Raw genomic sequence first — 24,430 nt, 5'->3', positions numbered from 1 at the left:
TTGACGGTGTGACATGTACACGTATTTCCATTTTAATAGAGTTTCTTCAGTTAATGTGACAATTGTTTGGTCTAATAATCAATCCATCGTTTGGGCTATCAAATGCCAAAATTAGGTTTCGTCCAAAACCCAAAGATGTTTGGTTTAAAGTCCCACAAGAGAAGGAAAAGCAGCACAAATTTAGATCTCTGATTCTGGAACAAAGGCATGTTTGCGTGAATTTGGCTTAAAGGAAGTATCAATCATCAAAAAAAGTTGCAGATGATTCACCGTCATTGTTGCCACCACTGAAGTTGTGACATGCTGTATCCATGGTGACAGGCAGCAGTATGAAAATGCCAGGCTGACGTTTATTGACTCAGCTAACTGGAGCAACTGTGGGCCCGACACAGTTTATTGCACATAGCAGCATATAAGCGGAAATTAAGCAGACTGTTTAGATCTCAAGCTAAGCGGTTGAGGAAGACCCCTTCAATGTGTTCTTCATGTTAATCAGCCAGAGGGAGAGGGAAAGCACCTTTAGCCAGCAGGCAGATATGGACAGATCATAATAGGAGCTAGTTATTAACTCTCTTTGCTTTGCTCAGAAATCAGCCAGACATCCTGGTCTTTTTCAGAGAACATGTATTTTCAGTTCAATAGCAAAACTGTATGATGAATCAATGAATCCGTTGCTAGGGGACCAAAAAGCCTCAAACGTGCACTAGTGAGCTCTTTGCAAAGCTGTCAGTCAAAAAATGTTCAAATAGCAGGTGAATGAGACAACGGTTTAGTATCAGAAGGTAAATGAAGGCGATGGATTTGAAACACTTCAGTCACATGCTTTGTCATCCAGTAGTACTCAAGGAAGTGTAAGGTGAATAATCGGCCAATCATTTCATCAATTAATGAATTAGTTGTTTTGGTCTATAATTTTCCAGACCTTTTACATGTGCAAGAACCTGTAAAACACTGAAGGAAAAGGAAAAACAACGAAAAAAGCACAATAGCTCCTGTAACACGCTGGATGTTGAGCGCGCTCTACACGACAAAAGGATCATTGACGGAACCTCCAGCATGCAAATCTTTAATAGAATTATCTCTTTTTAGGATTAACATCAGACTTGGTCAGAGGTCACCGGCTCCTGAAAGGCCTTTCACTTGAAGCGGGGGAAGTAGGTGAAAGGTGGAGGGGTGGCGGAGAGTTGCTCAACACTGACTGACAGGTCTTCCAACAGACATTCAACAGGGGCTTTGAACTCACATGGAGACCAGCCTAGCAACCTAACATGCACTGCACACCTGTAGTTTTACATAACAGACGGACACACACGCTCATCTTGTGTAAATAGGTCGTGCGTTATCCGTGTTTTTTGCTGATAGTGTCCGAAAGAGTTTCCTTCCCCGTCTCTGTTTCTACGGCCAGGCTACTTAATTTCACTGCCACTGTTTCTCCTGCAGTGGAGGATTTTTTTTTACAGAGCTAAAAGCTCTACAGTGGTTTTCCCTTCATGTGTGCGCTTGGGGGGAAATGTTGGCTACGTAATGCAGTTTATAGAATATTAGGGCCTCTTGTGTTGCCATAAAATGAACTGAGTAGGTGATTCCAAGAGTCCGTTATGATCATTTTACTGTGAGTTAATGAGAAAGGAGATGGAGGAGAAGTGCTCCGGAGCCTGTTTTCAATGTTTAATCCACTGCCGCTCATTTTCACAGCGATTTATTGATTTCATTCGCACTGTAAAATAATGTTATAATTCCTGCATCAGTCCAGAGACATGTGAGTGTAGATGGTAGTCAAAGCACTCTATATAATTATAAGCTTTCCAGAAATTTGATGTTTTTCTGCTGCTGCAGACACAAGAACGCGTTGAATGTAATTTGATGATGCCCGTAGTGAGAGTGGAGCACTCCATCGGCAAATAGTGATAAGAAACATCAAAGGAAATTACGGTTACATAAGAACGGATCAAAAATGAAAAGCTGCAAAAAAAGAAAATGTGCAAGCGAAGGATTCCAATGCTAAAAAAGAAGTGGAAAACCAGCAGTAGCGGTGTCAGTGGCAGTATTTCATTCAAGCTTTTGTCGGTGCTTAATGAAAACAGCTGATCGAAGGATAAGTCTGATCAGAAATAGAACTATGAGTGAGACTTCAGGACGTAGCCTGCGTCGTCCACCGGGGCTTTCACTTCCTTCAGCTCTTTTTTAGCTCCTTTTAAGACTTTTCACAACAAGCAGATGATTGCATGTCAGGATTTCAGGAAACACAGTGACTGTTCAGTTCTTACGTAATTCTCTGCAACTGCGCCACTAATGATCTCCGGCGTACTGAGATCTGCAGTCTGCAAAGAAGAAAAGGTGAGCTGATTAAAACGTCCTTTTCAGGAGGGTTCCTGGGCTTCTTTCTATTTTTGTTTATACTGCGCGGTTTACTCCCTCAGATTGTACATTACTTCATTTTAAATATGAGTTATTATTAAATATGAGTTATAAAAAAAAAAAGTGCAGCGATAATCACCAGACATAGCAGCAGACAGGAGGACCCCGCTCCCTACGCGTTTGCGAGCAGACAGGACCGCCTCTTTATTAAGTTCGCTGTCCTGATTGGATAAAGTGGGCAGGGATACCAGGAAGTTTTTCTTCTCTTTTACGGCATGAGCAGGAGGAGGAGAGACGTGGTTTTGTTGGAATATGGAGCTATTCAACACTTAAAGCTAACCAGCTACTAAAATGTTTTTGAACGCGTGGTTCACTCTTACCTCAGAGGTCGCCACTGTTGGGTTTGTTTTTTGTCATCAATGTGAATTCACAGGGGAAATTTCACCCCCCCCCCGTCAGGTTTCTTTTACTTTTATGGTCTTAAAACGACTCTAAATTTGGCTTTTCAAAGGCTACTGATGTCCTGTTTCCTGCCCCGCATGCAGTTTTTCATCTCCTTCTGTCTTTGGTCCTCTCTTCTTCCTCGTCTCCTTTAATCTTGGCCTCTGTATTTCTTTACACACCCCTATAACTGTACATTCACGGAGTCTGCACTTAGCAGCCCTGATGTGGTCACCCCATCCACATACATACACGTATGATCATACACACATTGTACATCACATCCTTTGGGCATGTCTTCAAAGCAAGCGCAGTCATTTGTGGTTCTCTTTTCTACACTTACACCGTGATACACCGAGGATGGAAGGGACACACACACACCAGCACACACATGCACGCACACACACACACACACACACACACACCATTAAGTTTCTGAGCAGTCTAAGTCCATTAATCAGATTAACATGCCGGTGTTCGGTCGGTCTGTCTCGTGCTTTGGCTCCTGTTCAGTCTGGACTGCAGGGACACCAAACTCTTCAGTGTTAATTTGACAGTGCGGTATGTTTATACACGGCCACATCAGCAAGAGTTAATTAAGCAAGTTCGCATTGGTGTTGAACCGTTGCCCCAGAGACTTGAGCCAGTCAGCAATTTTTAAATGTCAAATAAACTGTTGCTAAGAATGCAAACTACTGAGCAGTGACTCAACACTTATCCTGCATGCTTGAACTAAATAAACCAACAGATTCATTATTTAGCCCAAATATTGGCAAAACAGGCGAGTCAGCTCGGCGTCGTTCTTTTTCACCGCAGACAGTTCGACTGGTAAATTGTTGTTACTTCTCAAAACTGTTTGTTTTTCTGGTGATTCAGTACTGGACGTCTAGCTGGCCCCTTGCCAGAACATAGCATTTTAGCGGCATGCCTAAAATTCTTGTGTAAAATTTGAAGGTGCAGAAGGTGGCGTTTGAGCGCAGTCGGAAGGTTTTTGCGAGTTCCTCCATAATCTTGGAGCAGCCAGTCAGCATTGCATCAAGGGGATTAGGGTCTTGGCTTTGTTTTGGGGCCTGTGGTTGTTTGGAGTAGCTCTGAGTAGAGCCGGAGGGAGGACAAAACTCTCTCCCTCGCTCCCTCGCTCCCTCAGAGTGTTTTAATAAGGCTGGTTATAAGCCATGTTGTTCCAGCAACTGAAAGTGGTGTGGGAGACAAGTGGGTCTCCAGTTCCCATGAGGAATGAGAGAAAGACAGGGAGAGGGTGAAGAGAGATAATGAGTGAGAAAAAATGAAAAGCCTCTTATCTGGATACTGGAAGTCAGTTTAGCTGCACACAAAATAATCACTGCATCATTGATAATGCACAGCGAGCTCTTGGTGGAACGAGCAACACCAAATGAAAGATGACGTTGATGTAAGAGATCTGCTTGGGAACTGAGAAAGCACAATTTCAATAGCAACTGACTTACAACTACAGAAGCAGTTTCTGCAGTGTAAATGTTGAATGTTTAAAAGGTTGATGCTAAACTGCACTGCTGCCTTTTAAAGTCGTAATATACCGTAAATATTTCAAAGATTTGGAATATTTAACTCTTTTTTTTTTGAAAGGCTGACGCTAAACTGCATTATTGTCTTTAAAAACTGAATAATACCAATAACATATGAAAGATGTGAAATATTTCATGTTTTGTTGAAAAGTTGACGCTAAACTGCATTGCTGGCTTTTATTTCTTTGAAGCAGCGGCTGAGGGAGTCATAGTTGTAAAAGTTGGGTGAGGTCGAAGGATGCAAACTATGCAAACCGTGGGCTAAGTCTCCAGAACCTGCTCACAATCAGTCAAATATTTCAGGTATTTACGTCGATAACAAGCTTTCAAGAGCATGTTTGTACGGCATGAAGTGAATAAAGCTGGGTTCAGGGACAACAACAGTTTTCCTGTCCAATATAGGCTAAATTATTCTATCAAGGGATGAAGACAAGTTTGTTTTTAATCTGTCCATCCCTCTACTGCATGTGATTTTATTTGAGTGATTTATTTATTTTGATACAGTTCAATTTCATGTAACTAGACAACTTAGAAACTGTATATCATCCCTAGCAAGCGGGTCAACCCTTCTCTCAGAAGTTGGTCTCAGCAGCTTGATGAGCAGCTCAGTCAGAAGCAAACTCTTTGCTTGGAACTTTTAGATTGGTCGACCCTTTCTGAATACGTTCCCATATTTTAGTCGATCCACGAAGAATAAAGTGAGATCCCGCAGTCAGACGTATGTGTGTGGGGGGTGTAGATTATTAAGTGTGTCACTCAAAAATGATTTCAAGTGTTTTCAAACCCATAATTCTGCAACATCTTTTATCTTTTTAGGCTCGAGAAACCAATTTTGTGGGAACATTCAAAACATTTTCATAGCTGCCATTTGTGTTAATGTCTTTCTTAGGGGCTGTCATTGGTCTTCTCTGTAACACAGACTTAAGACGCAGCGCAGTTGTCCACCCGGAACAATAACCCGTTCAGGTTGATGTCTGAGTATAGTGGAAACATGTCAAAGAGTGTAACACTTGTTCAAAGCGAATGCCTCTTGAGCCTCACCAGACCACTTTTTTGGCGAAGAGGAAAAAGTGGGACACACTGATGACGCTTGGATATTGTCGCTTGTCTGCGAAACGCCTGTAGCTGAATGAATGCAGGCATCTGTTAAGATTTCTGGGTAATTCAATTGAAACCTCCTAGCGGTAGCTGTCACCAGACATTTTGCCTTTATTTGATTTTTCTTTCCTCCTTCTTGCAACTCTTTAAAAACTGAAATTGACTCGGAAAAAGGCAAAGGATGGAGAAAGAAAAGGGAGAGACAAGATGAAAGAGCGATTATGAAGCAGACCAAGGAGGTATTTAGAGGATGACGGATTGATAGAACCATAGAACACACATTGCATTGGCACATTGCAGCCGGGGTTCTCAGCGGAGTGTGCGGTGTGCTGTTGACTGTACAGTCGTCTTTACAATGAACCCAGATTAGCCCCATTAATCCCCTGCTGCCCCTCGGCATGTGTGTCACAGAACATTGTGCCCATACAAAGACACTCATTCACTCACACACACACACACACCAGCATACATGTATACGCGCACTCGTTCTGAAGCCAACAAGTGCAGAGGAAGTCTAAGCCCGAGGCGAAGGCTTTTCTATAAAAGGAGGGAAAGAGCAGCGAGTGAAATCAGAGCGACTTGCTAATGAAGCCTGATGAACAGCTACTCTTATTCTGCTCTTCCACACCCCGCTTTCGCTCTCTCTCTCTCACTCACTTTCTCCCTGTTTTCACTCCATTCCCCCTTTTCCCTCCGTCTCCTGAATGCACTCGGGCTAATTGTCATGCCGCCGCTGATTGAAGCTCGCACAGGCTTCTCAGCAGAACGCCGGAGCGCCTGCTTCACTGCTGCTCCGCTGCTTGACATGCACAGACCGAAGAAGTAAAACCTTAAACAAACTTTGTGTCGCAGGGATGCTGCTTTGATTAGCGAGAGGTGCATCTTTGATATTAATCCCACGTTTCGAGGTCTTCGCTCTACGTGAGACCCTCTTAACTGTCTGTCATCATCTGTCTACCGTGACTGAAATGGATTTAATAGGTGGAAATGAATAAGGGATTATCCTGTTAGCTTTTACATAATTAGTGAATTTTGTGAAAAGAGTACGCTCCAGTGTTGGTTTGAGCTTTACCTCCGGGGCGTGTTTGACAAATCTCGTAATTTCTCGCTGTATGGGGATTCTGTCGAGGGCTGTTCGGATGTCACGACTAATTGAAAATCGTAATCATTGCGTAACCGCAGAACATTGGCCTGTTGGCAATAATGAAACACCTCCACAATCGGGATAAGGCACATGGAAGGTGGAGGTGTGAATCTCAATGTATGGCATCCTGTCAGGCGGGGGGTTAAAGGGAAGACTAAGGAAAGGGGAAGGTGGACCCAAATGCAGTTATACACGAGAGGCAAGGCTGGGGGAAACAAAAAGCGAGCTTTATTGTAAGGCTGATCATGAAAAACAGGAGCAGACAAAACGGGGGCAAGAGACAAAGTATCAAAAGAAAGCAAGGCGAAGTAGCAACAAAAACTGGGCAAAGTACAAATGAAAACCAAAGTTCAAATCAAAAAATGCAAAATGCAAAACTCAAATCCAGAACACATACCGTGGGGAACAAGGAACTGACAGGAGCAGGCACATGGACGGGAACATGGACAAGACAGAGGCTGACAATTACAATGACCAGACAGGGAGTGAAGGGAAACACACAGACTAAGTACACAGACACTGATGACGAGACGAGGAACAGGTGAGGTGGACCAACAGGTGAGGTAACGAAGGGGAGGAGCACATGAGGACATGAGGGGAACAAAACAATAGACAGAGGGAGCCAGAGGGAACATAGGAAAAGACACAGGAGAACTTAAAGGACACATGAGGGCATGGAAAAACAAGACACAAGACACGATACAAAGACATGGAAATCAAATACAAGAAGCAACAAGACAAAACCAGACAAGAACACAACAGACAGATTTACAGTCATGACAGTACCCCCCCCTCAAGGGACAGCTTCAAGATGTCCCTCAAAACATAAGTCCAAGTGAGCCTGGGAGGGTGGAGGGGGTCTGGAGGAGGGCCAAGGTCCAAACAAACAGGAGAGTGGAGGCGAGGACTGGAGCCCACTGGAGGCCGGGGGCGTGGGCTGGGGCCCCCTAGAGGTCGGGGACGTGGACTGGGACCCACTAGAGGCCGGGGACGAAGACGAAGACGTAGGCGTTCTGGAGGCCGGCGACGAAGGCGAAGGCGTGGGCGCTCTGGAGGCCGGCGACGAAGGCGAAGGCGTGGGCGCTCTGGAGGCCGGCGACGAAGGCGAAGGCGTGGGCGCTCTGGAGGCCGGCGACGAAGGCGAAGGCGTGGGCGCTCTGGAGGCCGGCGACGAAGGCGAAGGCGTGGGCGCTCTGGAGGCCGGCGACGAAGGCGAAGGCGTGGGCGCTCTGGAGGCCGGCGACGAAGGCGTGGGCGCTCTGGAGGCCGGCGACGAAGGCGTGGGCGCTCTGGAGGCCGGCGACGAAGGCGAAGGCGCGGGCTGGGACCCACTGGAGGCCGGCGGCGAAGGCGTGGGCTGGGACCCACTGGAGGCCGGCGGCGAAGGCGTGGGCTGGGACCCACTGGAGGCCGGCGGCGAAGGCGTGGGCTGGGACCCACTGGAGGCCGGCGGCGAAGGCGTGGGCTGGGACCCACTGGAGGCCGGCGGCGAAGACGTGGGCTGGGACCCACTGGAGGCCGGCGGCGGAGGCGAAGGCTGAAGCCCTCTTGAGGCCGGATCGCTGACTGGGAAACCCTCCTGGGCTTTGGCCGGACCACCAACAGAGGTTCGCAGGGAGCTGGTGGCCTGTGAGCCAATAAAGGGTCGCTGGCGGCAGACGACCTCGGCCTGGCCTCCGACCAAGGAGCTGGCACTGGACTTGGCACGGGACTTGGTACTGGCCTCGGCCGGGCCTCCGACCGAGGAGCAGGCGCTGGACTTGGCGTGGGACTCGGCCGGGCCTCCGACCGAGGTGCAGGCGCTGGACTTGGCGTGGGACTCGGCCGGGCCTCCGACCGAGGTGCAGGAACGGGCCTCGGCCGGGCCTCCGACCGAGGTGCAGGGTCTGAACTTGGCATGGGCCTCGGCCGGGCCTCCGACCGAGGTGCAGGAACGGGCCTCGGCTGGGCCTCCGACCGAGGTGCAGGGTCTGAACTTGGCATGGGCCTCGGCCGGTCCTCCGACCGAGGTGCAGGAACGGGCCTCGGCCGGACCTCCGACCGAGGTGCAGGAACGGGCCTCGGCCGGACCTCCGACCGAGGTGCAGGAACGGGCCTCGGCCGGACCTCCGACCGAGGTGCAGGAACGGGCCTCGGCCGAACCTCCGACGAGGTGCTGGGACAGGCCTCGGCCGGTCCTCCGACCGAGGCACTGGGACGGGACTTGGCATGGGCCTCGGCCGGTCCTCCGACCGAGGAGCAGGGACGGGACTTGGCATGGGCCTCGGCCGGTCCTCCGACCGAGGAGCAGGGACAGGGCTTGGCATGGCCTCGGCCGGTCCTCCGACCGAGGAGCAGGGACAGGGCTTGGCATGGGCCTCGGCCGGTCCTCCGACCGAGGAGCAGGGACAGGACTTGACATGGGCCTCGGCCGGTCCTCCGACGAAGAGCAGGGACAGGACTTGACATGGGCCTCGGCCGGGTCCTCCGACCGAGGAGCAGGGACGGGCCTCGGCCGGGCCTCCGACCGAGGTGCAGGGACAGGCCTCGGCCGGGCCTCCGACCGAGGAGCAGGGACAGGCGCCATCAGGTCCGCCGACTGAAGGCCACAGGCAGGAACAGGCCCCATCGGGTCCGCCGACTGAAGGCCACTGGCAGGTGTCGACCGGGCCGCCGACTGAAGGCCACTGGCAGGTGTCGACCGGGCCGCCGACTGAAGGCCACTGGCAGGTGTCGACCGGGCCGCCGACTGAAGGCCACTGGCAGGTGTCGACCGGGCCGCCGACTGAAGGCCACTGGCAGGTGTCGACCGGGCCGCCGACTGAAGGCCAGCTGGCATCGGCTGGGCAGCCAACATGGGAGCTGGGAATCGAGCAGAGGCATGGGCTGGTAGCTGTGCTGACACTGATGACGAGACGAGGAACAGGTGAGGTGGACCAACAGGTGAGGTAACGAAGGGGAGGAGCACATGAGGACATGAGGGGAACAAAACAATAGACAGAGGGAGCCAGAGGGAACATAGGAAAAGACACAGGAGAACTTAAAGGACACATGAGGGCATGGAAAAACAAGACACAAGACACGATACAAAGACATGGAAATCAAATACAAGAAGCAACAAGACAAAACCAGACAAGAACACAACAGACAGATTTACAGTCATGACAGTACCCCCCCCCCTCAAGGGACAGCTTCAAGATGTCCCTCAAAACATAAGTCCAAGTGAGCCTGGGAGGGTGGAGGGGGTCTGGAGGAGGGCCAAGGTCCAAACAAACAGGAGAGTGGAGGCGAGGACTGGAGCCCACTGGAGGCCGGGGGCGTGGGCTGGGGCCCCCTGGAGGCCGGGGGCGTGGGCTGGGGCCCCCTAGAGGTCGGGGACGTGGACTGGGACCCACTAGAGGCCGGGGACGAAGACGAAGACGTAGGCGTTCTGGAGGCCGGCGACGAAGGCGAAGGCGTGGGCGCTCTGGAGGCCGGCGACGAAGGCGAAGGCGTGGGCGCTCTGGAGGCCGGCGACGAAGGCGAAGGCGTGGGCGCTCTGGAGGCCGGCGACGAAGGCGAAGGCGTGGGCGCTCTGGAGGCCGGCGACGAAGGCGAAGGCGTGGGCGCTCTGGAGGCCGGCGACGAAGGCGAAGGCGTGGGCGCTCTGGAGGCCGGCGACGAAGGCGTGGGCGCTCTGGAGGCCGGCGACGAAGGCGAAGGCGCGGGCTGGGACCCACTGGAGGCCGGCGGCGAAGGCGTGGGCTGGGACCCACTGGAGGCCGGCGGCGAAGGCGTGGGCTGGGACCCACTGGAGGCCGGCGGCGAAGGCGTGGGCTGGGACCCACTGGAGGCCGGCGGCGAAGACGTGGGCTGGGACCCACTGGAGGCCGGCGGCGAAGACGTGGGCTGGGACCCACTGGAGGCCGGCGGCGGAGGCGAAGGCTGAAGCCCTCTTGAGGCCGGATCGCTGACTGGGGAAACCCTCCTGGGCTTTGGCCGGACCACCAACAGAGGTTCGCAGGGAGCTGGTGGCCTGTGAGCCAATAAAGGGTCGCTGGCGGCAGACGACCTCGGCCTGGCCTCCGACCAAGGAGCTGGCACTGGACTTGGCACGGGACTTGGTACTGGCCTCGGCCGGGCCTCCGACCGAGGAGCAGGCGCTGGACTTGGCGTGGGACTCGGCCGGGCCTCCGACCGAGGTGCAGGCGCTGGACTTGGCGTGGGACTCGGCCGGGCCTCCGACCGAGGTGCAGGAACGGGCCTCGGCCGGGCCTCCGACCGAGGTGCAGGGTCTGAACTTGGCATGGGCCTCGGCCGGGCCTCCGACCGAGGTGCAGGAACGGGCCTCGGCTGGGCCTCCGACCGAGGTGCAGGGTCTGAACTTGGCATGGGCCTCGGCCGGTCCTCCGACCGAGGTGCAGGAACGGGCCTCGGCCGGACCTCCGACCGAGGTGCAGGAACGGGCCTCGGCCGGACCTCCGACCGAGGTGCAGGAACGGGCCTCGGCCGGACCTCCGACCGAGGTGCAGGAACGGGCCTCGGCCGAACCTCCGACCGAGGTGCTGGGACAGGCCTCGGCCGGTCCTCCGACCGAGGCACTGGGACGGGACTTGGCATGGGCCTCGGCCGGTCCTCCGACCGAGGAGCAGGGACGGGACTTGGCATGGGCCTCGGCCGGTCCTCCGACCGAGGAGCAGGGACAGGGCTTGGCATGGGCCTCGGCCGGTCCTCCGACCGAGGAGCAGGGACAGGGCTTGGCATGGGCCTCGGCCGGTCCTCCGACCGAGGAGCAGGGACAGGACTTGACATGGGCCTCGGCCGGTCCTCCGACCGAAGAGCAGGGACAGGACTTGACATGGGCCTCGGCCGGTCCTCCGACCGAGGAGCAGGGACGGGCCTCGGCCGGGCCTCCGACCGAGGTGCAGGGACAGGCCTCGGCCGGGCCTCCGACCGAGGAGCAGGGACAGGCGCCATCAGGTCCGCCGACTGAAGGCCACAGGCAGGAACAGGCCCCATCGGGTCCGCCGACTGAAGGCCACTGGCAGGTGTCGACCGGGCCGCCGACTGAAGGCCACTGGCAGGTGTCGACCGGGCCGCCGACTGAAGGCCACTGGCAGGTGTCGACCGGGCCGCCGACTGAAGGCCACTGGCAGGTGTCGGACCGGGCCGCCGACTGAAGGCCAGCTGGCATCGGCTGGGCAGCCAACATGGGAGCTGGGAATCGAGCAGAGGCATGGGCTGGTAGCTGTGCTGACACTGATGACGAGACGAGGAACAGGTGAGGTGGACCAACAGGTGAGGTAACGAAGGGGAGGAGCACATGAGGACATGAGGGGAACAAAACAATAGACAGAGGGAGCCAGAGGGAACATAGGAAAAGACACAGGAGAACTTAAAGGACACATGAGGGCATGGAAAAACAAGACACAAGACACGATACAAAGACATGGAAATCAAATACAAGAAGCAACAAGACAAAACCAGACAAGAACACAACAGACAGATTTACAGTCATGACAGTACCCCCCCCTCAAGGGACAGCTTCAAGATGTCCCTCAAAACATAAGTCCAAGTGAGCCTGGGAGGGTGGAGGGGGTCTGGAGGAGGGCCAAGGTCCAACAAACAGGAGAGTGGAGGCGAGGACTGGAGCCCACTGGAGGCCGGGGGCGTGGGCTGGGGCCCCCTGGAGGCCGGGGGCGTGGGCTGGGGCCCCCTAGAGGTCGGGGACGTGGACTGGGACCCACTAGAGGCCGGGGACGAAGACGAAGACGTAGGCGTTCTGGAGGCCGGCGACGAAGGCGAAGGCGTGGGCGCTCTGGAGGCCGGCGACGAAGGCGAAGGCGTGGGCGCTCTGGAGGCCGGCGACGAAGGCGAAGGCGTGGGCGCTCTGGAGGCCGGCGACGAAGGCGAAGGCGTGGGCGCTCTGGAGGCCGGCGACGAAGGCGAAGGCGTGGGCGCTCTGGAGGCCGGCGACGAAGGCGAAGGCGTGGGCGCTCTGGAGGCCGGCGACGAAGGCGTGGGCGCTCTGGAGGCCGGCGACGAAGGCGAAGGCGCGGGCTTGGGACCCACTGGAGGCCGGCGGCGAAGGCGTGGGCTGGGACCCACTGGAGGCCGGCGGCGAAGGCGTGGGCTGGGACCCACTGGAGGCCGGCGGCGAAGGCGTGGGCTGGGACCCACTGGAGGCCGGCGGCGAAGACGTGGGCTGGGACCCACTGGAGGCCGGCGGCGAAGACGTGGGCTGGGACCCACTGGAGGCCGGCGGCGGAGGCGAAGGCTGAAGCCCTCTTGAGGCCGGATCGCTGACTGGGAAACCCTCCTGGGCTTTGGCCGGACCACCAACAGAGGTTCGCAGGGAGCTGGTGGCCTGTGAGCCAATAAAGGGTCGCTGGCGGCAGACGACCTCGGCCTGGCCTCCGACCAAGGAGCTGGCACTGGACTTGGCACGGGACTTGGTACTGGCCTCGGCCGGGCCTCCGACCGAGGAGCAGGCGCTGGACTTGGCGTGGGACTCGGCCGGGCCTCCGACCGAGGTGCAGGCGCTGGACTTGGCGTGGGACTCGGCCGGGCCTCCGACCGAGGTGCAGGAACGGGCCTCGGCCGGGCCTCCGACCGAGGTGCAGGGTCTGAACTTGGCATGGGCCTCGGCCGGGCCTCCGACCGAGGTGCAGGAACGGGCCTCGGCTGGGCCTCCGACCGAGGTGCAGGGTCTGAACTTGGCATGGGCCTCGGCCGGTCCTCCGACCGAGGTGCAGGAACGGGCCTCGGCCGGACCTCCGACCGAGGTGCAGGAACGGGCCTCGGCCGGACCTCCGACCGAGGTGCAGGAACGGGCCTCGGCCGGACCTCCGACCGAGGTGCAGGAACGGGCCTCGGCCGAACCTCCGACCGAGGTGCTGGGACAGGCCTCGGCCGGTCCTCCGACCGAGGCACTGGGACGGGACTTGGCATGGGCCTCGGCCGGTCCTCCGACCGAGGAGCAGGGACGGGACTTGGCATGGGCCTCGGCCGGTCCTCCGACCGAGGAGCAGGGACAGGGCTTGGCATGGGCCTCGGCCGGTCCTCCGACCGAGGAGCAGGGACAGGGCTTGGCATGGGCCTCGGCCGGTCCTCCGACCGAGGAGCAGGGACAGGACTTGACATGGGCCTCGGCCGGTCCTCCGACCGAAGAGCAGGGACAGGACTTGACATGGGCCTCGGCCGGTCCTCCGACCGAGGAGCAGGGACGGGCCTCGGCCGGGCCTCCGACCGAGGTGCAGGGACAGGCCTCGGCCGGGCCTCCGACCGAGGAGCAGGGACAGGCGCCATCAGGTCCGCCGACTGAAGGCCACAGGCAGGAACAGGCCCCATCGGGTCCGCCGACTGAAGGCCACTGGCAGGTGTCGACCGGGCCGCCGACTGAAGGCCACTGGCAGGTGTCGACCGGGCCGCCGACTGAAGGCCACTGGCAGGTGTCGACCGGGCCGCCGACTGAAGGCCACTGGCAGGTGTCGACCGGGCCGCCGACTGAAGGCCACTGGCAGGTGTCGACCGGGCCGCCGACTGAAGGCCACTGGCAGGTGTCGACCGGGCCGCCGACTGAAGGCCAGCTGGCATCGGCTGGGCAGCCAACATGGGAGCTGGGAATCGAGCAGAGGCATGGGCTGGTAGCTGTGCTGTGGCTGAGGCGTGGTCTGTGGCCGGAGCTGAGGCATGGTCTGTGGCCGGAGCCCCAGAACCTGACTTCAGGGAGCCAGGCCGCTGCCGAGAACGTCGCCTTTTAGGTCGGGGAGCCTTGTAGGCCAGGCGGGTTCCCCAGAACGGAGACACTTCAGCTGATGCTGGAGTTGAGACATGGGCTGAGGCATGGACTGAGGCTGGTAGCTTGGCTGTGGTGTGAAAAAAAAGGTTGCTAGCAGCAATCTGACGAGCCCTGCTAGCTGGATTAGTCATAAAGTCTTGGTACCATCGAATTATGGCTAAGCCATCAACTGCTGGGTCTATTTTTGGTCTGGTCATTCTGTCAGGCGGGGGGTTAAAGGGAAGACTAAGGAAAGGGGAAGGTGGACCCAAATGCAGTTATACACGAGAGGCAAGGCTGGGGGAAACAAAAAGCGAGCTTTATTGTAAGGCTGATCATGAAAAACAGGAGCAGACAAAACGGGGGCAAGAGACAAAGTATCAAAAGAAAGCAAGGCGAAGTAGCAACAAAACTGGGCAAAGTACAAATGAAAACCAAAGTTCAAATCAAAAAAATGCAAAATGCAAAACTCAAATCCAGAACACATACCGTGGGGAACAAGGAACTGACAGGAGCAGGCACATGGACGGGAACATGGACAAGACAGAGGCTGACAATTACAATGACCAGACAGGGAGTGAAGGGAAACACACAGACTAAGTACACAGACACTGATGACGAGACGAGGAACAGGTGAGGTGGACCAACAGGTGAGGTAACGAAGGGGAGGAGCACATGAGGACATGAGGGGAACAAAACAATAGACAGAGGGAGCCAGAGGGAACATAGGAAAAGACACAGGAGAACTTAAAGGACACATGAGGGCATGGAAAAACAAGACACAAGACACGATACAAAGACATGGAAATCAAATACAAGAAGCAACAAGACAAAACCAGACAAGAACACAACAGACAGATTTACAGTCATGACACATCCAAAATGTTCTGTGTTACTGCACGGCGTTTTCATCATTCAACACAGGCTGTAAGATAAATCTAAATTCCCTTTTTTACTTAGGAAGCCATTCCAATTATCGTGACACAACAGCCTGCAAAGCTCTCTTCTTCTTCCAAAACATTAAAGTTTGGGCCAGATGAATAAACAATAAACGGGAGCCCGCTATACAGCCTTGTAAAGCAGATGGGGGGGGGGGGGGCTGCAGATACGGCTGATAATTCTCTGCAACGTCATCGCCAGACAACGAACGACCCCCTTTCATGCTGCCATTTGAGACGGTGTCATTATAAAGATGAAGATAAATGCAGTAATTATCCGTGTCTGTTTCATAATGCTGCTCGAACTCCTCTTTCTCCTCTTTGACACAAGACACGTCTCCTCAGGCCGAGCGAGGACGGACACAAACTGGGCTGCTGAACACAACACACGGCTTCTCTGCATCAGCCAACACAACCAGAACAAAATATACAAATCGCACCAAATCACATGTCATTTATGTGAGATGTGAAATTCCAGCCCTGCTCGCTGTATAATTTCCTCATCGACAAAATGTTTCTGCCTCAACCAGCAGGCGAACCCTTTAGGATATGCGAAGTGTTTATTTCCCGAGTGAAAACTTCATAAATCACTTACTAGGAAAGCACTCGGATGGAAAACTGACCGGCTAATGTGCAGTTCTCTCAGAAAACTGAATAGTTTCCAGTGTTTTAGGTCAGTGAAATGAATTTTTGGGACAAAGAGAGCCGGGCTGTGAAAGCTGTTTGCTGTGTACCAACGGGTCACATCGTGTTGCACTGGATTCCCCTCAGAGTGTGGTGTTTTTTTTGAGTCAGGGCAGGCAGGGATGTGTTGAGGCAGAGAGAGGGACAGATGGATGATAGCTGCTATCTCAACACTCACATACGATCCTGCCATTTAATCTCTGCCACACACACGCACACACAAAGTCGAATTCCCGTGGAAAATCCCACAGTTTGCCAGTCAGGATTTTTTTCAGATTTTCATTTGATTGTTTGTATTTTTTTTCTTCCTCGTCTCCCCACCTCATCAGTTCCTCCATCTCGCAGCCCATGTTGAGAAATCTTCAAGATTTACCTTAACCGCAGTCAATAAAGAATGCAAACACTTTCTTTGTGTCTGTGTGTGAGTGATTAAGGCGGCCAGGTGGAGGTCTACGTTTGTGAATGCTCGACTGATGTTTTTCCTCTCCTCCTCTCAGGGCTCTGGTGTTCGTAGCCCACGGGGCCGGGGAGCATTGTGGGTGGTACGCTGAGATTGCACAGAGACTGAAGGAACTGTCCCTGCTGGTATTTGCACACGACCACGGTGAGTCACCAAACACGCACATTACTTTACATGAATGCATGCATACCATTACATCCACAATCTTTCTTGCCTTTGTGCTCATCAGCAGTTCAAACACTTACTCTGTGCATGTCTTCAAAGGAAGCCCATCACATCCTCCCTGTGTGATAACAGTTAATCGTTGGTTGAACAGAGCTTGTTAGGGAAAATTAATTAGCCTCAGCGCTACATTCCTTGTGTGTCTGTGTGTGCAGATGTGAAGGTGTTGTGCCTTGGATACATTGTCAAGGAAATCTTCACATGTGTTGGTTTGGTGTGAGTGAGAATTCCTTCTCTGATCGGGTTTCCACGAAACTGTCTGAACAAGACAGACCAGTCACACATTTAAATGTGGCTTAGGCAACAACAGTATTGGTGTGCGACCGCTAAAGCAGGATGATTACCTGACGCTAACCAGGTGTTTTTTTTTACCTGAACCTAACCACAGCATTAACACAGTGTTGTCACAACATAACATTAAAACTAAAAGTTGCCACATGAAGAAACGTAATGTTTCAACATGGTGATTGGTTTCAAAAAAAGATGGATAAAAGTCTATAGAGAGAACTAATCTTGAGATCCAGCTTCCTTGAGGGGCTGAAGCTCCAATAGTAGTGGTAGTAATAGTTGGAAAATGAACAGAAGACATAACAACAGGGTTTTAATCAGACAGGTGTGATGTTTTACAGCTGTTGATGGGCAGTTTTGCTTGTTAATTATACACTTTATACTGCTGTTGTGCTATATACAACTACTGATATTAATGCAGTTGGCTATTCAAACGATCAGAATGTGAGTCACATGTATCACCTTTTAAACACATCATCATTCCGTTATTAGAAATACAGAAAGTATAACACAAATGTGGTCAAGTTTTATCATTACAAGGTTGGAATCTCACACTAGCAGCCCGGCTCTGTGGAGGTCCGCCGGTAGGTTAATGCACCACTTTGGTCAACACTGACAGATCTTCACAAATGTTGGATGTATTGTATTAAATTTGGTAAAGACAGTCGATGATAAATCCTGCTGACTTTGTTGATCCTCACACTTATATCCACCGAAACAGAACTACTTTGGTCTGTGACCATGTTAATGCATTCCCCTCAGCCCCAGCTGTACTTTGTGTTTAGTGCTAATTATGCTAGCATGCTAACACGTTAACCTAGGACGGTAAACGTGATGGTTAGAATTTTGAACCCCGCCTGCTAAACACGATCATTTTACCTCATTGTAGGCATGTTAGCATGGTGATATTAGCAGTTAGCTCAAAATATCCTTGTAGAGCTGCGAGCGCAGCTTCTGATTTGTATTCTTCAGTTTCTCAGGTTTTTTAAGATGTGTTTTTCCTGTCTCATGTTTCACCATTCCCTGTATTCCCCTGTCACTTTGAGATGGGCTCAAAGAAGGATTAGATAGAAACAAAAGGGGATAAAGAGGCAGAAAAAAAAAATCTTAATAGTAAAAAGGCAGCAGCAATCTCGTTCCTCCACTAAGGTGCTAAGCCGACTGCACTGTGTTGTTGGGCCGAGTGGGTCTGAGATACAGCAGGAATGTGTGAACGCATATGACTGTGAATCAGAGCCTCACTGTAAAAGAGCATCATGTGTGTTCAGTAAATCCTTCCTACTGACAAACAAGGACAGAGAGAGGAGCCACGGAGGGTGAGAGGAGAAAGAAATCACGTGCCAGCTGTAAGCAAAGAAATATTTACCGTCGGTGAAGAGCCGACAGAGATAATAAAAAGAGGCTGAGTGATGAGGAGGGCTGAGGCTGCTCACACTGGAGCAGTTTGTTCAGTGACTCGCAGTGAAATGTCACGCTGAACTGGAACAAGTCCCCGCAGACACTCGCTCTTCATCTATTGCTCACACTCCTGATAGAATTTGGCAGCTGAGATCTTTCTCTCACACTTTCCTCCGCCTCTAATGTATGTCTTTCTGATAAAAGGACCCTGAAGTCTTTTCATTCACAGCCCACATGGCCCGGAGGTTCCTTCCGACTGTCGCACACTGTTTAACACGGCTAAACAGCAAAAATACAAAACTTATAGCGCACCAGTTTTCTGAAATGTTATTATCAGAGAGTGGGGAGTCGTTCATAAAGGACTGTTTGTGAGGGGCACGGACAACAGAGCAGCAGACAGGAACAGCCTAATGTTGTGTGGCGATGCCCAAATCGCGTTTGTCTTCTCATTACATTTGAGGATTATAATTTAATCCTAATAATAGAATTTTGACATTTAATTCGATCAGGTCCCGCACAGTTTTTGAATTCATCTTTCTTCCCCGAGAGGTCATTATCAAAAAGTGTTTTTGTTGGTTTAAAATATAAAAAAGTCGAGAAAAGGTGAACTTTGGCATTGTCACACACCATTAAACAGCCATCATTTGTACCATTGTATACACAAAGAACTCAGCAAGAACTCAGAACATCATGACTGTTATTCTAAAAGGTAAAAACTTTTTCCCTTGGAGCGCAAAACCTGAAACTTAGTGGTTGGGCACAGGCCCAGAGCAAACACCTACTGTAGTGTATTGGTAAGATGCAAAATGGTAGGTTCCAAAGCAGGGGGGGTCGAGCTATGTTGTTTAGTAGAACTGGAACACACCTATGGCTCACTTATGGCTCAATCCGGAGGTCAAGTAACCTCCGTTCAGTTAGTGGTTCTGAAAGTTTATATACATAAATCAATCATAACTAACCACATGGTTAAATGTAAACTGGCTTCGTTGTGTTGAGAATATAAAGCTGTGAATCAATCAGCAGACCTTAAATGTTGATATGACGTCTTTAACTATTCGTTTGTTCTTTTTGTCTGTCTTACATCACAGATGCTGTAGTGATAATTGGATCTTCAAGGGCTTAAAATGAATATGAGTTTTAACCGGATTATGCAAAACGTAGGGGAGCAGTGCCTTAGCAGCACTAGATCTATGATCCCAAGTCCCCTTCATTCACAAACATAAAACAGCTTAAACATTATTATGATTTTTTTTTAAGTGACGTGTTGGCGGCCCCACTTTGGATGGTGGAGGACAGAAAACACCAGGCAAACAGAGAAAAACAGTAGAAAACACGTTATGGCACCAACCATATCATTATGTTGCTCCGGTTGTGTAGCCAGTAAAATCAATTGTGCAAATGTTTCTAATTACTTGTAAGTAATTGTCAAACAATTGATCCGGCATTCTCATTCCTGCAGCAGAAAACACTGATCACTTCACTTGGAACCTTGGAAAATTTGAGAAAAACTAAATCATATCACACGGCAACAGATCTGTGTCAGCTGGGCTCATGTGTGTGTGTGTGACAGAGCACAATAACAGAAGATGTGGAGGGTGAGGTCATTGATCCGGCGTGGGTGGGAGGGGGGATGTAATGTGCATCGATCCGAGGTTCGCCATGCTCCGTCACTCACCGCTGCTCTTATTGGACATTGATCCCTGCGCTGTGTTGATCGCTCCAGTATCAATGAGGAGAAACACACACACACACACAGAGCGTAGACGTCCTCATATATATATACAGTGTTTATTAATACACGCGCTTAAGAAGTACAGAGCGAGAGCGAGAAGGTGTGAGCCGCACACGTTGTGAATGTTTAGGAGCTCACTGGTGTTATTGGTTCAGCCGTCGCCATGGCAACTCGCCTCACCTCTCCGCCACTGCTGCGGAAGGCTCGAGGAGAGCACACACGAGCGTATACGTGAATGCATACACACATACATATTCATCGATCGTCCCTCCTCTCCAGCTGTCAGTCTTCTTCTCTCCTTGCATTTATCTCGTCTCCTTCCCCTCCGCTTCTTCTTCGCTTAAGTTCTCTCCTCTTCTTCAGACGTGTTTTCTGTTTGCTCATTCGCTCTGTTCCTCCTTCTTGCTCTCCTCATCGTGGGGCATATGCTGGTACCCCTTTCGATCGTTCCGCACTCCTCGCTCGATCTGGAAATCGTTCCCACATCTTCCATCATGTTTCAATGCTCCTTTTTCCACTCTGACATTTGAGGACGGATCTCTCAGGAGACATTAGACCAAACCTTTGACCTGGCCGATACAACCCCCTTTATTGGAAATCTGTCCATGATTGGTCGCGCAACGAACTATAATTTGTTACCGGTGTGGACTGACATTGAACAGAACCAACTTAACCTGCTCCCCAGTGTTATATATGATTTGTTTTCAGATAAGAATAGTAGAGCTGTAGGTTGGATTGACAAATAATAAAAGTATTATACACATCTCCATTCCCTTCCTTGGTCCTCATTCACACCGTGTCCTCACCGCTGTCTCTCCCTCCATCCGGCCTCCTTCTGAGCTCCTTCCTGTTCTCCCCCCACCTCTCCTAAGGGTTTTTAAAAGAACGGATCAATGTTTGAAAATCACAACCAGTGGGAGAGGATGTCCTCAAAGCCGAGAGTATCTCGCTTTGAAAAAAAAATAAAGGAAGACATTTGACACATGTTTTGTGCAAAGCAGCCAAATATTGGAAATAAAGAGGAGCTAAAGATAGTTTTTAAAATCCATCTGGTGTGTTGGAGCCCGTTTGGAGAGCTGTTCTGAGAAAGTGTTTCAGACGATTTTCAGGAGATCTAAAAACATCTCAAAATGGCTTTAAAAAGCACTTCAATGCAATTTTTCGTCTTTCCACTCTCTCTTCACAGTCGGCCATGGGCAGAGTGAGGGAGACAGGATGAACATCAAAGATTTCCAGGTTTACATCAGAGACTCTCTGCAGCACATCGACGTGATGAAGGCTCGCCACCCGGACCTGCCCGTCTTCATCGTGGGTCACTCCATGGTAGGACACTGTCCATGCAGTATCTTGCTATTAAGTGCAAAGATTACACATCAATCTTTGTTTTTTCTGTGTGTGTGTGTTTTATTTAACTTTATTATTGAGTTACAAAACAGAGCTGAGAGGATCTTGCGACTCTCGCTGTCGTGGAGGTTTGTTTTGTTCGGCGCAGGGTTACATACGGCGTGCATGAGGCACACAGAGAGAGAGTGACAGCTGCATGAAAATTGAAGGGCAAGTCTGGTTCAAGCACGGGAATGGAAAGTACTGAGATCAGAGTCAAGAGGGTTTCTGCAGCACTGTGACATTCAAATGAAAGAAATGACACACACTCTGCTTTCAGTGTGAAGTGGTTTTATGTCCCAAAATAGCCGGGCATGAATAACCACTGAGCGCATGGTGTTCTGCTCTGAGCTGAAGGGAATCAGAGTTAAATGACAGAATCAGGTGTATTATTACCGCGCACTAACAATGCAGTAAAATACTTTATGTCCTGCTCGAGAGTCATCATTTCTGTAAGTTGGAAACCCCGAAACCTTTCGGCTACATGCGGTCCAGCAAATGTTTGCCAAGTTGGCTCTTCTCAGAAAAAGCCCTGGTTACCTTTTACACAGTGACACAGATTCTGCACAGGCAGCAGCAGATGCTCGCTGAAAAGCTCCAACAGAGCACTTACAGTACAGGTTCAGTGACCTGCTCAAGGGCACTGTGGCTGTGTTTGTGGACAAAGAGGAGAGAGTGTGCTCACTGTCTACAGCCGGTCAGTGGGCCTGCGTAATGTTTCATGCAATGTCATATTCTGCTGACCTCCTGCCTGTTATTATTCCCCCTCCGTTTCACTGAAACACACAGCACTGTTTAAGTATGGAACAATGTACAGCTGCAATTTCATTATTCATTATTTGTTATTCACGGATCTGTTGATTATTTTTCTAATATTATGTAAAGATAAATTAATCAGACTTAAAGGAATATTTTAACAATTTGAGAGCTACACGTGTTTGCATTAGATAAACACAAAGAGATGGAGGCCACTCATTTTTTTCTGACAAATATAAAGTTACAGGTTACACAACAACTCAGCATAGCTTAGCTTAGCTTAGCACAAAGGCTGGAAACATCTTACCTTCCTCTGTCCAATGGCAACAAAATTCACCTATCAGCAGTGTAATTATTGAGCTTTAGAGTTACTGGTAGATAGATTTCTTTTGTTTTCCTTTTTTTTTTACTTTAGCAGAGTGCCGTAGCCACTAACATAGAGACATGAGAGTGGTGTCAATCACATTTCTGCCCCATGTACAATTAATTATTAGAATGGTTAACCACCGAGACCCAACAGTCACGCTTGGTTCAATCATGTCTCATCCAATATCAAACTTGACAGGCTTGTGTCACTCTACATTTTAGACCACCAATAATTGCTTAACCATAATCCAAGCTCACCAGATTTAGGATCAGCAAGAAACGGTGCTCATAGATCTAAATACATCATTACATCATTCCCTGAGAAAGTGATGAAAATGTCTATCTCACAATTCCTGGGTCCGTCCCGCTGTCTGGATCCGCTGAAGAATTTCTGTTCAGTAGTTTTTGTCTAATCCTGCTGGCAAACCGACCAACAATCCAACAGACATGGGTGAAAACATAACCCATTAGGTCGAGGTAATTATTTTATCTCTTGGCGAACAACAGCAGCTGGACATTAACCGACACAAAATACAAACTGTCACCATTATATTTATTTTTTAATGTTTTTTGAGCTTTGGAGAAAGCCAGGCTAGCTGTGTCCCCCTGTTTCCAGTGTTTATGCTAGGCTACGCTATTTTCCTCTTGACTCCGCACTGTGGTACTTTATGTTTATTGTTTATATACTGTTTTATAAGGTGTTTAACATGACACATGCAAAACTGTTTGCGGATGAGAAATCAATTGTAAATCTTCCCTCTGTTTGAGTTCAAATGTGGTTTCGTTCAACACAGACAGCACCAGAAAAGTCTTTGAAGAGCTCCAAATGTGGATCGGTGAAATCAACACACACACGATTCTCATTGAGAAAAAGAAAATCACTTAACGCCTGGACACAAAAAACACCGTTGCAGGCCAAGAAACTATTTATAATTGATCAGTTTATTCAGTTTTTCACGAGGCTGCATTCAACTTCTCTGGATCTCCCTGGGCTCTAACAAACCACAGTGATGAGTTGTATAATAAATGATTTCTCGGTGTTCTGTAGGTCCATTCAGTGTGTGTGCTCCTGTTCTGCTGGAAGGGAAAAGCTGCAACAGAACGCACAAATATTTGCATGTATGAAGCTGCAAGAGGGTCTTTGAGCAGAGTGCAGTCAGCATCACCTGTGTGTATGCCAAACACAAATACACAGTTTTTCAGTCTTTAAGCCCACAGCTGGAGGGCTCCTTTCAAGCAGCGAGCGCAGAGGATGAATGCAAATTCGCTGCAGAGCTGTTCTTCCGTGAGAAGCGTGGAGCCTTGTTATCTCGCAGCGCAGCGCTGATTCAGTGGGGCTTCTGGATTCAACGGGAAAGAGGTTGTTTTGTTCAGCCGATATGACGAGCTGTGTGAAAGACCTTAACCTGTTAGGAAAAAGCCTCTATTTTGTTCCTCTGCTCGATAATTAACAGAGTGTATCTATGCAACTACAAAGGTCTATTTGAATAATCAGGGTGTCATAATAAAGGGAACACATGAAATATTTGTTCAGACGTGTTGTCACTGCCCAGAGGAAACAAAAATTGGAAAAGAGATCTCAGTAGTGTCTCATTCATTTCTCCTAGACAACGATGAGATCTATGTGAGACCAAAGTGAGGCTGTGGCTGATTTCTCCTGTTTCTCAATTGTTTCTCCTGAGAAACAGGTGCTGAAAATCTCAACTTGGGCTCCCTGTAAGTTTCAAAGGAGATCTCATCAAGCTCTCAATGAAGTTTCAGAATGTCTCCCCAGTGCTGGAAAGGAGCAAGGTTTAAGCGGTAAAGTCTCAATTCTCACCTATTGCTCCTAAGGAATTTTAGGAGAACCTACATTTAGCAGACGCTTTTTTCCAAAGCAA

The 24,430-nt window shown here is 50.8% G+C and overlaps 1 protein-coding gene across 2 annotated transcripts in view; it reads left to right on the top strand.

Moving 5' to 3' along the window:
- mgll (monoglyceride lipase) overlaps positions 1-24,430 on the top strand; it is a 48,838-nt gene that overhangs the window by 6,427 nt on the left and 17,981 nt on the right. For both annotated transcript variants that reach the window (XM_030422408.1, XM_030422407.1), the window contains 2 exons: positions 16,443-16,549; positions 21,232-21,368. In XM_030422408.1, the coding sequence (XP_030278268.1) occupies positions 16,443-16,549; positions 21,232-21,368 (244 nt within the window). The remainder of the gene's footprint in view (positions 1-16,442; positions 16,550-21,231; positions 21,369-24,430) is intronic.

Source organism: Sparus aurata, chromosome 7 (genome assembly GCF_900880675.1).
Source record: "Sparus aurata chromosome 7, fSpaAur1.1, whole genome shotgun sequence".
In the NCBI taxonomy this organism is placed as follows: domain Eukaryota; kingdom Metazoa; phylum Chordata; class Actinopteri; order Spariformes; family Sparidae; genus Sparus; species Sparus aurata.
The sequence above is the reverse complement of the archived record's forward strand: the minus strand, read 5'-3'. Positions and strand labels throughout refer to the sequence as shown.